This window comes from Motacilla alba, chromosome 2 (assembly GCF_015832195.1).
Source record: "Motacilla alba alba isolate MOTALB_02 chromosome 2, Motacilla_alba_V1.0_pri, whole genome shotgun sequence".
Lineage (NCBI taxonomy): Eukaryota > Metazoa > Chordata > Aves > Passeriformes > Motacillidae > Motacilla > Motacilla alba.
The window spans coordinates 85,950,407-85,967,499 of NC_052017.1; the positions used below are offsets into that span (position 1 = coordinate 85,950,407).

General features: G+C 37.1%; 1 protein-coding gene across 2 annotated transcripts in view; it reads right to left on the minus strand.

The window, feature by feature from the left end:
- Nucleotides 1–17,093, minus strand: part of GALNT1 (polypeptide N-acetylgalactosaminyltransferase 1) — an 86,673-nt gene that overhangs the window by 13,712 nt on the left and 55,868 nt on the right. For both annotated transcript variants that reach the window (XM_038160340.1, XM_038160329.1), the window contains exons 5-8: nucleotides 9,740–9,906; nucleotides 3,813–4,020; nucleotides 2,137–2,307; nucleotides 577–694 (exon numbers count right to left, since the gene is read on the minus strand). In XM_038160340.1, coding sequence (XP_038016268.1) covers nucleotides 577–694; nucleotides 2,137–2,307; nucleotides 3,813–4,020; nucleotides 9,740–9,906 — 664 coding nt within the window. The remainder of the gene's footprint in view (nucleotides 1–576; nucleotides 695–2,136; nucleotides 2,308–3,812; nucleotides 4,021–9,739; nucleotides 9,907–17,093) is intronic.

Here is a 17,093-nt window from a genome sequence, read left to right on the forward strand (position 1 = left end):
ACACTTCCCAAGTCTGAAAATACTTTCAGATTTATCTTGGATCTTGAAAAATAGCGGATTCAGAAAGCTGAAATACCTCAGAAGAATCCCCACCTATACTTTCTGCTGACAAACAAAATGAAAGGAAATGGTGCCATTTGGTAGGAACAAAAATGAGAATACCACTGGTTAAGTACACAACCAAATGAACCCATGAAATCATGAAGTTAGTAAAGAGCAAGAAGAGAGGGTTTGTAACACAGGTGCTCACATGTCATTGACACTGATGTTATCACCCTTAACTGATGCCCCCACAACAGCTTTTCTACCTGAATTCCTTTCAACACACAAACACTCATTCTTCAGAATAACATCTTAATCTTTTAATCACAAAGCTATATCAACAATTCATCATGCACTTTTTTACTGACAGATACAGTCTTTGTGTATCTCTGCTGGAGGAACTTAACAGGGAAGGGAAGCGCCAGCTGCAACAGACACTGGTGCAGGTGGCAGATCTCTGTTTTACAGAACTCCAGATGCACTGTCCCGATTAATAAATTAATGATTAATAAAGCCCTGCAGAGTTTTACCTACCCTGAAGGAAATTTCTAAGTTTTCTCCACCCCAAATATCCATTCCAGCATCATATGTTCCAATTTCCTGAAAGTAATCTCTGTCTATTGAAAAAAGGCCTCCTGCCATTGTAGGTGTCCTGGGGAGAGAAAAAAAAATCACATTGGTCACTGTAAAAACGTGCTTAGATACATTTCACACTTGCACTGACAAAACAGCTGCTCATTTCCCAAGTTCCTAGCATATTCCTTCCCAGTAAGCTTCCCTTCAAACTCTGTTACTCTTGGTGTACTTGCTAGCTCAAATTTTTCCAGAGATGGAATTAGGTAGTGGCAGTTCTTCTTATCTTCTCACTTCAAACTGGTGTCTGGATAGAGAAACAATCCCTAGAAAGCTGCTGTCATTCCTGAGAAAGACTTCTGTCTCCAATGCTGGTAACTCATAAAAAAGAAGCCAGTTTCACACAGGAAAACTGCACTTCAGGCTACTGTTCTTGAAACAGTTTTGGGAGGCCATTAATCAACCTGCTTGCTTTCACTTTTATTGCTTCATACAAGAAAATTGTACAGCCAGGGTTGCATCCAGATTTTCCTCAGAGATTCCTTACTGTTACAAAAGATAAAACTCTGCTAGTAGTTTCTCAGAGCTTTAGAAACATCTCCCAAATTTCAACTTTTTTAGACAGCAAACATACAATAAGTAAATTACATGTTAGGCCAATGACATAACTTGGTAGTTCAATAATTTACACTTTTAGCATAAATCATTTCCTATCGCTAGCTATTTTCCTGAAATGTTTAGGGCTTTTTCTGAAAGACACATTAAATACAAGCTAGGCCACAAGCTAACTAAAAACTTACGTGTCTTTACCCCTGCTTAAAGGAAACAGAAGAAAGAGAGCAATATCCTGAGAAGACCTCTTAATTTCTTAAAATAAAGACAAACAAAAACCAGCAAAGGCTAGATCCTGAGCTTTACTATAAGTAAATAATGCCCAGTTTGCAGAAAAGTAAGGACAAAAAATGTAATTTTGCAATTGTTAAAAGGTACACATTACACACAGGCTATCTTCCTCATTACTTTTCTTATAAACTGACATGACATCCAAATATAAATTCATCTCCCATCCCACCTTTTAAGACTTAAAGTTTGCATATGAATGCACATACACCAATATATATACACATGCATATACCAAAAAAATCAATGCATGTTTACAAAATACAGTTTACATTGTTATAATAAAAGATAAAAATAAGTTTCAATTAAAAAAAAGAAAAAATGCTTTGTTAAAATCTTGTGCATCATTATAAGTGCTTCCTGAAAACTAGTAATTCTGCAGTAATTAACACAGAACTGGAAAATATTTTCAAAGTGACACAGTGATTAATTCTTTTATTGCTACCAAAAGTTACTGACAACCAATCCATGCAAAAACTGTTATGTTGTTCCTCCAATAGACCAAAAAGATGCTACAACATTTGACTAAGTCCTTAACAACCTTAAGTACTTATTTTCGAGTTTGTCATAAAAAGCAAATATCAGACAAAGATTTTAAGCAATTTTATAATTTCTCATTACCTAACAGGGAGGGTTCTGTCTCCTTTCCGTCGATCCATCTCTCTCTGAGGAACAGGGTACCAACGAAAATTCAACTTCCAGTTGAACCCACCATAGGTCATGTCAGAACCTGCCATATATTCGAAGGTGTCATCACTTATTACATCAATGATGGGACACACTACTGTCCTCCTAAGAAAAGGAAAGAAGCAAAATTATAAAATTTTAAACTAATAAAATCTAGTAGTCAAAAGATGTTTGGGTTTTTTTTTAAATTATTGTTTTTACACATACAGTTGAAATTTTTATAATACCATCTCTTAACAACATTATTCAATAAATTATTAACAGGAAACATACTAAAATTCTGTCCTGCTAATTGTAAATCGGATACAATTTTAGCAATGCCAGATCTTTTTTTAAATCATATTTGCATTATTACCAGTAATAAATATTCATCCCTCCACAGACAGAAATAATGATCCCAACTTTCTCATTGCTACATAGTGATTAGACAGAAAACAAGAGGCTCTTGTTCCTAGTTGAGTGGTAAAAGTAACTTGTGTGTTTTGAAATTAAAACTTGGATATTAACCCTGGGTATGTATTTTTATACATCCCCAGGACCAAGAGACGATAGTAATTGTCAATAATGTACAGCTACTGCATCACAGTTGACAGAAAGTGGCCTCATTGTCCACTGTCCCAACATTATTAACACACATATTCACAGAAACCACTTCTAATCATCTTAAAGACACTTAAGTAACCGTGCTCAAAGCAGGCTTCTTCTCATGAGCTCTGTAAAAAGATTCAGTGGCTGCTTGCAACTGAATTCAAAGGACTTAAGTTGAGATATTTGCACAAACTGTAACAATGTATGTGCTGTAGTCTCACAAAACCTGATTAATGATAACAAAGTTTACTTTGTCTTTGCACAGTGCTGAACAAAGATTCTTCATTATTTGTAGCTTACTCATCATGTAACACTATATTTTGTAACATCAAATTTTAAGTCTGATTTTTATCTATAACAATAATAAAACTAGGGATCTTTAGCACCATGTTTTATTCTATTTACTATGTAGACTACTAACAGACTAGTGCACAACTACAGCTACTGTTCAGATTTAAAGATAAATCTTTTCTATAAAGCAGACAATTCTCTCACTTTCATCCCCAATACAATTTCCATTGTGTATGTAAGTGTAGATCAGCATGATTCCAGTATTTATTCTAACTTTAGAATACACACCCCAGAAGACCAAGACACGGCCCAGATTTCCACAATCAAAACCATTATGTAATAAAGAAATCATGAGAGCCTGGAAACAGTTCTTGTTCACAATGTTGGTGCCACATGAATCAGGGCTTGATTCTTTTCTGAAGAATATCTACCCAAATTCATGAAGGAATAGGCCAAACTTCAGACTGAAGACCTCAATTTCCCCTAATTCTTCAATTTCATTCATTGCTCCCACTATTTAATGCATTATTCCATGCATCCCAATACAGACATCACTTGAAATAGAGTCTTACTTTTAAAAGTTTAACTGAATTATCCTTTCATCCTAAGACCAATGACAATTTATTCAGCTCTTCAGAAAGTAGATATTTGCTTGTAGGCTATTTTGTAATACTTGGAAAATTTCTTAATAAGTGAAAAAACCAAAGATTGGCGAATAGATGGATAATTACCTGTCAGCTTTGATCCTTGCCAGCAGAGGTTCAAGCCAGCCTACTGTACATTCACAATGAGCATCTAAGAAGGTGATGACCTGGCCTTTAGAAGCAGCAGCCCCCTTTAATCTTGCTCTAATCAATCCAGAACGCTGTTCCATTCGAATCACATGAACAGGTACTTTTAATTTTTTCACATAACTCTCCAGTGGTCTTTTCAAGAAGTCTGTAAAGAATAATCAAAACTGTTAGTTATGTAGTTCAGCTTCTTTTTTTTTTTTTATGAAGAGATTTGAATAAAGATACATTTCCTCTGTTCTTGTCTTTTTTCTACTTTCTCAGCTAGTTTCCTCTACACTCCACAATACTCCTTTTCACATCTCCCAAGTGTTTCACTAGGTAGCACAGAAAGTTCTTCCTCCTCTTTATTTCCTAATTATGGAAAACCCAAAATGGATGAGAGGGTTGAATGCTTACACAAAACCAATATGGGATTCACAAGTATTTACAGCAGAGAAGATGTGACACTTGTTTTCAAAAACATGCATAAGTGCTCTTGGACTTCTCTACCAAGGAAATACAGAAATGCTTTGACTACCTGAATATAATGAATTGCTTACTACAGTAATGCAACTTACAGATAATGTCTTTGTGTGAAGTTTAAAACAAATCAAACTGATTTTTCAACTGTGCTTTCTCTAGGGTTTTCTGGCTAATATTTTTTATATTAGATTATCACCATAACAGCTTAAAAAAAAATATAATAAGCTATACATAAATGAGAATCTGTAACACCAACAAACCTCAACGTAGCACAAATTATGAAGAGCAAGTTATTCAAAATACAACAGTCAGTTACTATACACCCAGAGACTCAAAATTACTTGCACTCCAAAGAGCTATTGGGTTGTGATGATTGATGCCAAAGGAAGAACAAAGAAGTGAGGGAGAATGCAATGGACAGTCACAGAAACAGACTTCTGCAATAACTCACAGTTTCAAAATGTGTAAAGATGGCTAAGCAGTCTCATTGCTCAGCTATGGAATTGTACACTCAAAGCACATGGGAGCTGAAAGTTGTACCACAAACAGTGCATGGCCTGTAGTAGGATTTCACATAAGGTAGAAAGTACCTCATACAAAAATAAGTGTGACACTGGAGGGGTGGGGGTGAAGCTCAGCATGAACTCTTAGTGACTCTTTTGTAAACCTCAAGAGGGAGGGCTGACTTGAAGGTGATTACCATTCCTTACCACTTCTCCAGATGAATGAGTTCTAATTGCCTTCTCATGTTTTTCTGTGCATTGTTGGACTGCCACTAAAACCCACAGAAGTAAGTTCTGATGTGTCTTGAAAGCTAAACTGTGCTAAAAGTACATAAGAGTTTGATACATCTAAATATTTGTCTCCAGAGAAACTCAAAGCATCTCAATTCTTAGTTTGCATATGAACAGAGACTAAAATTAATACATGTTTCTTAGTACAAACCAAGTGTACATGTCAGAACATTTTGCAAGGCTTTTGGGGTGGAGCACAGAGATCATGACTGAGTCTGTAGCAAATATAGTCTCATCTCTTTGCAGTGTAGCTTTCCAAAGCCACTAATTTAAAAGAACTAGTTTCATGGCAATGTTTATATCTTTAATGTACACATGATGTACACAGAGACAATGTGCAGCATTTCTCTCTATGCTCACCATCTGATGAGCAAGTCACACAAATCAATATGTTTCTCTGCACATCTCAGGTGCAATACTGATACACTTTTAAAGTAGTTCCATCCACTTTAAATTTAAATGAATTCATATGGCCTGTGACATTGGTTCTTCAATGTAGTTACATTAACAGAATGGTAAAATTCTGGCAAAGAGAGAAAGATTGCAATAATACAACTGCAGCCAGTCAAGAACTTGCATAAAACACAAACTTACATACAGAAAGTCGTGCTCAATGTATTATTGCATGTGACAATCTTGAGTCCTACCTACATTTGATCAGTAAAGTATTTAAAATTTCAATTTATCAAGTACTTTTAACTTCTTTTTCTCTAAGAAAGCATCAGAGATGTGTACAGTGTTTTCACCATGCAGGGAAAAAAGTTAAGAACAGTTCTTGTCTCATGTTTAACCATGTCTATTCGTATGAACTATCACCTTGTTCAAAACTTCAGAAGGCACTATTTCCAGAAACAAAACATTGTGACAAACCTCCAGTAACTGTGTCCTTAAAATATCACTAGAGCTCCAGCAAAATATGCAGAAATGATAAAGCTTGATCTCTCATCCCTATAAAAGCATAGTAAATAATTCAGGATCAAGATTTCCAAAGTTCCTCTTCTATCAGCACTTAGGGTAAAATGTTCAAATCTAAGCAGCTATTTTCCCTCCAGAACACCCTCTCTAAGAGCAATACACATCCTTTACAAATTGCTGCCTTTGTTGAAGTAGCAGGAAACTAGCTTTTTTGATTAGTCATGCATCCAGAAACTAGTAATAGTTTCTTATAAGGAAGTCTTGATTCTTTCTCTTGAAGAAAAAAAATACCCAAATATTTGAATAATCTTTTAACAAATGTAATTCACTTTGGCCTGCAAGAAACATCAGGATAAAGCCATGAAGATGACTTTTTATACAAACCTATTGGTCATACTAAATTCTATATTGAACACTGAGATGAGAAGCTTTATGCATTACAGAGTCAGCTGCTTATAACTACCCAGGATTAGAGCTGACTAATTTTTTAGCATTGCTTCATATACTTCACAACAGAGTGAGGTTTGATAATATTTAAAAAAACCAAACATCTCCACAATACTTCTAATTTGGAACATTAAGAATTCATGTAGTTTCATAGGTATAACTATAACTCTTTGTGGTGGATATTCTTTTCAAGCCTTTTCTCTGTCAAAAGGGTGCATAGTTTTACCTAGGACTGAGCATCTTCTGTGGAAGTAGCAGAACTAAGGAAGACAAAAGAGCAATTATATTCAGTTCAAGTCATCTAAGTGCATTAGTTGAAAAACACCTTGCCGATTCTATTACCAAGTCACACTGATATGAATATAAATGACAAATTAGGTTTCAACCCTTTTTTTTTATTAAACCACAATAAAACACAGGTTTATCACTTTTATAAGCATGCAAACATGTTTTCTTAAGAAGTACAAATATTTTTATAAGTACTGTTGGCAGAATTTAGTTGCAGTTACATTGCTTTGACCTGCATCTCTATAGCTAAGTTCTGTGGATGTGGTCTGTCATGAAGCAGTCTGCCTGCCACACTTGGCTACTGGGTGCTGACCTAGTCTGAGGTACCAGGTAATTGTGATTTCTTCTGTTAACTGTTACAAACTAGTTACCAAAGACCAATACTTCAAAACTAAAGGTGCAGTTCTGATCAGTAACTAGAGAACAATTTCACAGATATGTCTTGTTTCTCCAATGCTTTTCTTTTAGGTGTAAATAAATGCTAGCTATTATGCAAATTCATTCTTCTAAGAGCATGACACTAGCAGGTACAAAGTGTGCTTCAGGCAGACTGAATTATTCCAATTAAAATGACTCTGATGTTAGAATTCAATATACAATACTCAGGCTGAACATTGTATTTTTCTGGAAAAGTACGCTGTTTTAATCTAACACAAACAGAATGCTTAAGTAGCAAACACAAACCCTTCACATCTTCAGGCATCATACCCTTCTGTTTTATTTAATGTAAAAGCATGCTTGATGGAACCATAACAAGTTCTTGGAAAACAGAACAAAAATAACCCCTCTCAGTAATTGTTGAAAATAACAACAAATAGAAGATGCCTAAATGATCTGAAATGAAGATCACAGGCTTCAAAAAGAAATGCTGGAACAGGTTCAGTAACAGCACCAAAGAAAGTATGAGATGCTCTATCTTTCAGCCTGGAATTAAGTTAATATGTTTTTATCACGAAACACAAAATTTATCACATGCTTTTTTAAGTGGACTAAAATTCTACGATTCATAGTGAGGACATCTTATTGCTAGTTGAAATTGATTTTTTTTCTAAAACAGAAACTGAAGAGGCAAAACATAAGTAATATGATGTCTACATATGCTAATATTAGCTTGCTCTTTATTTCTAGATCATACTGAAAGCTGACCTGTCACAAATAATAATTAGCACTGATTTGAATTAGTGTTAAGAACTGTTTTGATAAATAAAATGTAGAATTTTTACATAAAGGTTAAAAACTTCAACAAATCAAGCAGTATAATTACAAATTACCCACAAGTGCAAAACGCAAAAATTTGATGTTGTGCCTTTGTAAAAGCAAAACTTGATCATGCCTCTCATTTAACCTGGAACACATTTCTGCGGCACTTTGCATAGGCATTTCTCCTCTGCTGCCGGAATGTAATTGTATTTAATGCTTCTGCTCTTTCTTCCAAATTGCACTGGAATTAGCTGAAGCACTTAGAGTTGGGTGAAAAAGGAAAAGCAAAAGTAAGTGAGGGTGCCCAAGAGAGGAAAGGAGCAGAGACAAGAGCAAACACAACCTGAGTGCGTGTGCTGTGCTTCCTCAGGAAAGCAGAGCGGTGCGAGCACAGCTGGCTGGCGGGATCTGTCCACAGATGCTCCACAGGCAGCTGTGCCCCAGACCGACCCAGCCAGGCATCATGCACACACACATACCCTGAAGGGCCAGCTCGGTATGTTTGCTACCACCTTGGTGGTAGAGGAAAAATCCACTTCTAATGCTCTTCAGCTACAAAAGCTCCCCTTAACCATGGCAAGTTCCTAACTATACTAAAACCTCCCCCTACACTGTAACCCGTGTATCATAGAGCTGCTTGGGGCAAATCCAGGTCCTCTCTTCATACACGCAGATCTTGGGCAGATCTTGTCATCTGGGCAACAGTCAGACATCTTACTCTGAAGCTAGAATTACTGTAGGCAGCAAAACACGAATTTTGCATCACTAGAATGAGGAGCAACAGGCTGAGATGTCAGCATGCTGTAAAGCCCTTCTATGTCTAACACTAGGGAATTCCTTCTGATACAGGCAACAGCCTACAACTGGTGACTGTCAAGACTTTCTCTCTAGTGGCCTACTACATTGGTTCCAGTAGAAAATTTTCAAAATAGAGGAAAAAAAGAGATGGATCAATATAAAAATATAGACATGCTTTAGTTAGTAAACCTGTACTACCCTCTCACATCCATTTGCCACTACAAGGAAAAAAAGTACTTCATAACCCATACCATCAAGAAATATTAAGTAAAGAACAAGTCGAATATCAACTACTAACCAAAATTAAATGTTAAGCATTATATAGAACATTATTATTATTATTTCTAATATACTGCAATTAAAAATACTATGAAGATTAAAATCTATATAATATCATTATATTTTACCAAAAATCAGCTTCAAGTTTTGTTTATTACACATGGCAAGTGTCATTCTGTAGCATGGAGTTTTCATCTGGGGCACTATTTATTAAGAAAAGGAACCTCTTGCAGCACAGAAACTGAATTTTAACTTCCCATGAACTGAATAATCAAACTTGATCCCTCTGAACACTGAGCCTAACGGTGGCATTGACAGTAAATTTAAATGTGTGCAACAAACAGAGCTGCTTTGGCTATTATTCACCATGTGATTCAAGTACTAAACAGCCCTCAAGCTGTATGAATGTGATCAAATCTAAATGCAAAACACTAAAACTGCAGCAAAACACAAAGTCCATGCTGCCAACAGAAAAGTAACCAGACAGATGAAATTACACCAGCAGAAAGTTACACCATTCAGTGCAGAATGATCCACCTGTATTTCAAAATAGGCATTGCTCCCTCTGCCTTCCCCTGCCCCAGGTGCTGTGCTTTGCTAAAGAGGGCTAAGCCTACACCAAGTCAGTTTCAATTTTCAAGATACGACGAGCAGCAGGTTAAGCACCGGCGATGTCCTCACCTCTCTCGCTGGCGTCGTCGACAAGGACGATCTCCTCCAGCATGTGCCGCGGGGAGCGGTTGATGACGCTGTGCACCGTGCGCAGCAGCGTGCTCCACGCCTCGTTGTGGAACACAATGACAACGCTCGTCGTGGGAAGGTTGTCTGCGTACACCTTCGTTTTACACCTGCAAAACCAAGTCAAAGAAGGTATTTGTAAAGGTCGAGCCTTCAGTTAGAGCTGCAAGTCTGAGGTTTCTCTCTTGAGGATCGCTAGTAACATCTCGGATATATCAATTTTATGCGGAGTGTGACAAAGGAACACACAGTGCATATTTTATACCTGCTAAAAGTGCTATAAAGTTCACCAAATTAAAAGAGAATTATATTCACTTTACAAAGTTAGCGTGGAAAATCATAGGTTTACCTCTCCTAACACCATATATAGGGCATTTGTCTAAACTATGACATACACTTCAAGTAACCCCACATGCAGCCAAAATTTTTACATTCTGCGATGCTATTTATAAACAAATGATGTTTTCATTATCTTCTAGAAAAATCAATACTGTACACAAACAACTGATCACAATTCTGAAAAAAATCCAATTCTGCTCTAAAAAATTAACCACACAACTACAAGTGTTCTCTGCACAGATCTGCTCCTCCTGCACATTTAAAAATGACACAGTTACTTATGTAAGATTTGATGTAATTAATCCTTTAAGAATCCAAATTAAAGAGATATATGCAGATCTCAAACAAAAGGAAAACACTGAGGTGGAAAAAGAAATATATTCAACGTAGCTCCATTCCAACAAAAAAGCTTTTATTAGATCCCAAATTGTTGAGTCAGTTCACTGTAATGTAACCTGATCTCAAGGCTACAATACATTAACAAGTATTCATGACTATCACCCTAACAGCAGCACTGTCCAAGGGCTTGAGAAGCACAGAGTGCACCATCCTCTACCCTAAATATACAAAAGCAGTGCTTAAGGAGCAGCCTGCCAACACAACAGGATCACAGTGTCAGCATCCAGTACCATGCCAAACAGTGACACAAGGAATGCCAGCCAGAACCAGGCTCCCAACATCAATATTTTATTAGCTGGATAACTCATTTAGCCAGAGCTCTTCTCAGAGCAGCTCTCACAGCAAACCAGCATTTCAGCTCTGAGGTGGTGACAAAAGCCCAGCATGCACAGACATCTCAGAAAGGATCAGTAAGTCCATCCAGGTGCAAATGAAGAAATACCTGGAAGGGCTTCTGTGAAACCATTTCTGAGAATTGAAGGAGTTGGATCAGGAACTATCTGCCTTCAATATTACGCCTACTTATTATACAACTATGCCAAATTTAATTATTCATTACACTGAACTGAACATTATAAAAGCTTTATGGAAAGCTTCCATATATATCCCTATGTTACCCTGATTTATTTCACATGTTTAAAAAACCAAACAAACAAACAAACTTGCAAAGCACGCCAACATAAAAAGCTACTTCTTTGGTATACCTTGAAAAATAAAATAGCTTTTCACAAAAACACTATGAATTTCAGATGAAAAATTCAGTCATAAGCCAAATAATTTTATCCCCATGTTTGCCATTTGTTCAGTCTACTTTGCTACTTTAAACCCAAAATGTTTTATTCTTTCTGCTGTACTGCTCCCTAGACCAGAAAATAAGTTTCTGATTGTAGACCTTCAGCTACAATAGTAATACAAATCCCCCAATTGCTCCTCTACTTTTTGGAAGAATATTTGTACAAAAGTTGAGAGAAGCCTGTTAGCAGTTCTCTGTGAAAAGCAGTAACAATGTGTCATTCACCAGGAATATCATGCTGGGATAGCCACAGGATCTACTATTGTAGTGTGAAATCTCTCATCTTCAGCCTTATCTTTTGTCATGGTTTCACAGAAGATTTTATTTTACTGAGCTCAAATCAATGAGCTGGTATAAACATCAGCCAAGCGATCAGGGTCTACAATGTTTATACAGCATTGCACTGTCCGAAGTATAAATCTATCAAAACATTTGAGATCTGTAATTGAGGGGAAGCTTTTTAGCACCAACAGGAAGGCTTACAGGAGTTTTTTGGGGACCCTCCTCCCCACTGCAAGGCATTCCTCCTGCTCTGTCCTGCAGAAGGTGAATCTCCACCTTGCCAAAATGGAATGTGTCTATTCTCACCCCCCTGAGGTCAGCCCTTCCTGGGGTAACAGTTTAGGAGTGACCCTACACTGGCACTTGGCTGCTGGCTGGGTTTAACCCATGACATTTGTGTACCAACACATCAAGGGCTGTCAGGAGTAACACAGGGGTGGTTTCATAGCAAAACTGACTGGGCCTTTTTGAATGCTATTCTTGACAAAGTGTTTGGTATGAAATTATTCTGGATTCATTGATGCAGGCAAGACAAATGAAAGGGTTGAAATTATGAGACCTGGTTTTTAATTTTCCTTTTACCTGCCCTTCTATATATGCACCTTTTAGCTTTATCTGTACAAATTGCTATGAATACATACAAATAAAGCCACCCGTTTTGAATTTTGAAAACACCAGTAACTTCTTTTGCCCCAGGAATATATTGCTGCAGAACATAAGACAAATAAAATAGAACACTTGATGCCCATGATTAGACATTAGCCTTCTAAGGAAACCTCATGTTTTATTCTATTAACAAACATTTAAATTAAGAATTCTTTTGTCTTTCATTTGAAAACAAATTACCCCAGAAAGGAGTACTATAGAATTTAAAATAAAGCATTAGCTTCAACCAAGTTATGCAACATTAGAAGCAGAATAAAACCACGAGGGGTATGACACACAGGATATGAATTAAGGACAATTTGAATTTTAATGAGCTACTAATACATAATGTTCCTTTTGTTGGATCATGCCTCAAACTGTTTTAAAATTGAGTGCATAACATTAGGAAGGCATACCATCCCCAGTAATTTAATGAAGACTCCAAACAGCAACTGAGAATGTCTACTCCTCATGGAATGCATCATCCTTTCTTTAATCTACAGCATTCACTGTAGATTATGCAAACTCTCAGCTTATGTGACTCCATATATTATTTAGATTGTGGAAACTCCCCAAAAACATCATATATTTTAAATACAAACAGAGACAGAAAAAAAAATAGCCTAGATTGTTAAAACACAGAGTAATGATGTTTGTCTTCCCAAGTCACTGTTACAGGTGATGGAGCCCTGCTGTCCTAGAGATGGCTGAACATCTGCCTGCCCATGGGCAGTGGTGCATGAATTCCTTGCACCACTTTCCTTGCCACACATGCAGCTTTTGCTTTCCTGATGAAACTGAATATCTCAACCCAAAAGTTTTTTCACTTCTACCCTTCTGATTCTCTCCCTCAACCCACTGTGGGGGCAGCGAGCAAGTGGCTGCATGGGGCTTAGTTGCCAGCTGGGGTCAAACCACAACAGAAATACAGTGGAAAATTACATAGGAAATAGAATTAAAATTATCAAAGATTTTTAATGCCCCATCAAAATCAGATGTGAGAAAAAATAATTAAGTTTAGTACCTAGGCTTTTTAAAGCTGTTTTACAAAAACATCACTATAAAGACATGACTCTGCTGTGACCTTTGTAAGATGCTCACACTTACTCTTCACAGAATTTTATCTCTTTGCAGTCTTGCATCATATATTTAGAATATTGAGTACTGCATTCTGGTCTGGGGCTGTCAACCTAAGAAGAACGTGCACTTGTTGAAGCAAGTCCAGAAGAAAGCCACAAAGATGTCTGAGGGCATGTCTCCTATGCAGACTGGCAGAGAAAGCTGGGGTTGTTCAGCCTGGAGAAGAGAAGGTTCTGGAGAGACCTTATCGCACCTTCGAGGACCTAAAGGGGCTATAAATGATCTGGAGAGGGACTTCTTACAAGAGTCTGTAATGACATGACAAGGGAGAATGGCTTTAAACTGAAACAGGGTCAGTTTAGATTAGATAATACAAGTCCTTTACTGTGAGGGTGATGAGAAACTGGAACAGGTCGCCCAGGTTGTGGATGACCCTGGGAAGTGTTCAGAGCCAGTCTGGATGGGACTTTCAGAAATCTGGTCTAGGGGAAAGTGTACCTGTTGCAGAGCAGTTGGAACTAGATGATCTTTAAGGTTCCTTCCAACCCAAACCATACTGTTCCATGATTCTATGATTCTGTGAGAATAGTTTGGGCCAGTTCATTACAACTACATAGTTAGTACACATCTCCCCAAGAACACAGGGCGGTATTAGAAGCCAGAACACTTTATAACTTTATAAATCAAATTTAATTGATTAAAAGCAAAGAAAGGTGGACAGATCCTAGCATTTATCTGTAACACTGCTAAATAAGAACAATGAAAGCAAAATAAACACATGTTTTTGTCCCTGACAACCTGTAACCAGAATTTGAAGTTTTAAGTCCATTACAAAAGCTTGTTAAATGAAAGGCTAAAAGCTACTATGAGTTTGGGTTTGCTTGTCCATTATTGTGACTCTTCATGAAGGTGTAAGTTGAATCTTTCATAGAAGCTTTGCAGGTTTTACATGGGAAGATATTCAGACAAAAAACCTGAGAGAATTTTATTCAATGGACTAAGTATAACCACTTGAACACTACCTGATGCTACTTCAAATGCATCTGAAGAGCCTCTGAATAAACTGCTTTCCTACATTCTCTTTCAACCCAGAGTACAAATAGTCCACAGGAGACATTACTAAAATAACCAGAAGAGACAGCAAGTAAGGCAATTATGTCCAAATAAAATTAAGCCATTAAATCTCAGAGTTTAATTGTTGCTTCAGCACAAACTTGCAGGCAAAGAAGACAACTTTTCATTTTGCACTTTCTACAACATCACAACCATACACACTCAATCCTTCCCCACATCTGACAAAACTGGAAGCCTCTCTTCTCTCATACCAGTGAGGGAATAAGGGAACAAATGAACCTCATCATTGCAAGGGCAGAAGAAATCTACCAGATGATGCTACAAGATGCTTCAATTGAATTCATCAGAAGGTGAAATTCTTCTGATACCTATCTGATCTCCTCAGTGTCCAACTCAGAGATAAAAAAGCTACTCATTCTGGCCACAGCCAGGCATGCAGAGACCCCAGAAACTTGGGACAACACCTGTGCTGTCCTCATGCTGCTTTTCTCATTTCTTTGACAAATATTCCAAATATGACATTAGAAAAACCCTGCAACTGTGCAGCCATCTTATAACAGAATAGCACTTGGCATTCTATCAATATTTTAAAATTGCATTCATGGATCAATTTACTTAGAAATTATTCCTGAAACCCAAGATTGAGTGCTACATGTGTAATGTTGGCAAATCTTGAAAGACATATATTTACAATGTTAGTAGTGATCTCTGCACACCCTTCAAACACAAACTAAATCATTTCTGAAAGTGAAAAGCAAGGATTTACTATTTGGATAGCTCTTAAATACCTTTTCATAGACTAAAAAAAAAACACATCCCAAACAAAGCTACAAGCAGGGAAGAGGTCTCGTAGGAAATCAGTTATACACTAGCACAATGCTTATGCAATGAGACACAATGAGGAAAACCTCATTCACTGAGGCAAAATATGAAATAAATTATAGGTCATTTTCTAGAAAGATGAGGGCATAATTATAGTCTGCATTAGAAATAAATGCTAAATTTCCTAGGTATTACAGGACAGGTTTCTACCCCTTCTGATGCTGCCAACATGTTCTCCACAGAGGAGAAATGAGAGAACAAGATACACATTGGAATTTGTTTTTTAATATGGGTTGTTCAAAACAAGGCCACTGATACTTACCTAATCATGAAAATTAACAGACTCAGACACTACCTGAGCTGTGATCTGCTCTACTTGTTTCCAGTTTTATTCCCATATTCCACCAGCCTTTCAAAGGAACAAGCCATGAGCAATAATTTACAACGGCTCAAAAACATTAACAGCAGTAAAACATGTATGCAATCCTTGTTTTCTAGCCCAGTGCACACAGCCCAGAGCACTCTGATAAAGGACAGCGATGGAACACAAGAAGAAGTGTCTCCTGTGCACTGAGCAGCTCAGCTGGGAAATCCCAGTGGAGCTCAGACTGGTGTTCGTACGTGCAGCACAATAACACAGTGCCAATGCATCTTTGAAAGCTGAACTAGCAACAGATTGGGGCAGGAAGGGAAGCATGTTTAGTCATCTTACAAATTTAATACAATCTTTCATCTTGGATACTACAAACAACAGTTATAAATAAAAACTGCAGTTATAAATAAACTGCATCTCAGGACTTAAATTTGACAATGACACATAGGAATAATCCAAGTCTTGCTGAAAATCAGGTTAGAGCTGAAGTATTGAGGAAATACTACACAGCACAGCCTCTGTAATAAATTTGTTTAATATTACTGATGCAGTACAAACAACTCACATTTCAGTATTAAAATACATTGAGAGTCTCTGGAAAGTAAGCATCAGTATCCTTTGACTTGAAAACACACATTTATTTTCCTTTGAGGTTACAAAAGTTAATTCCAGATCGATAGAAAACAAAAACAGAAAATCTGAACTCCCCTCATGAAACTTCAGGTTTAATTACTGATATCTGATGAATATCACTGCAGTGCTATAAAATGTCAGTGTTCCATTGCTTACCTGTTCATATGCTTTAAGTTATAGCCTGCAATAAAGTTAATGTTACAGAGCTGAAGCACAGCTATGCCCAGCAAGAAACCTCCTCTCTACTTAAATCCAGGTGAAAACAAATTTTGAAATAAGACTCTGAGAGTCACCCTGAAGCTGCTGAGACTGACCTATATTTCCATCAAGGGAGAACGCCCTGTGGCAGGGTGTCAGAGAAAATGTCAAAACACTACATCAAGAACCACCAGGACTCAAGTCACGTGGTGTTTTTCTGATAAACACTGACTTAGTCTTTCCTGGATCACAAAATGTGCTGAGTTGGAAGGGACCCACAAAGATCATTGAGTATAAGCATCAGCCTCCTAATATCATTTAAGAGGGGGTGCTAATAAATCTGCTTTTTCCATAAATTTTAAGAACACTCCAAGCTCCTAAATTGAAGACAATCAAGCTGGATAAAGATCTGATTTTCATATAGAAGCAATACAGCTAGAAGGTTAAAAGCAATTCTTCTGAGAGATATGGGATCACTAGCTGTTGTTACATGCCAAACCACATTTCGCTACTCAGATTTTGCATACCACCACGGCTTTAACTTGCAACTGAACAAAGAGAAAGCACTGCAGATAAGGCTGCAACAAAACTTCACACTACCCTGAATCTGGTTCTTCCAATCAAATCAGAACAATTCATTTTAGGAAGAGAATTCTTTT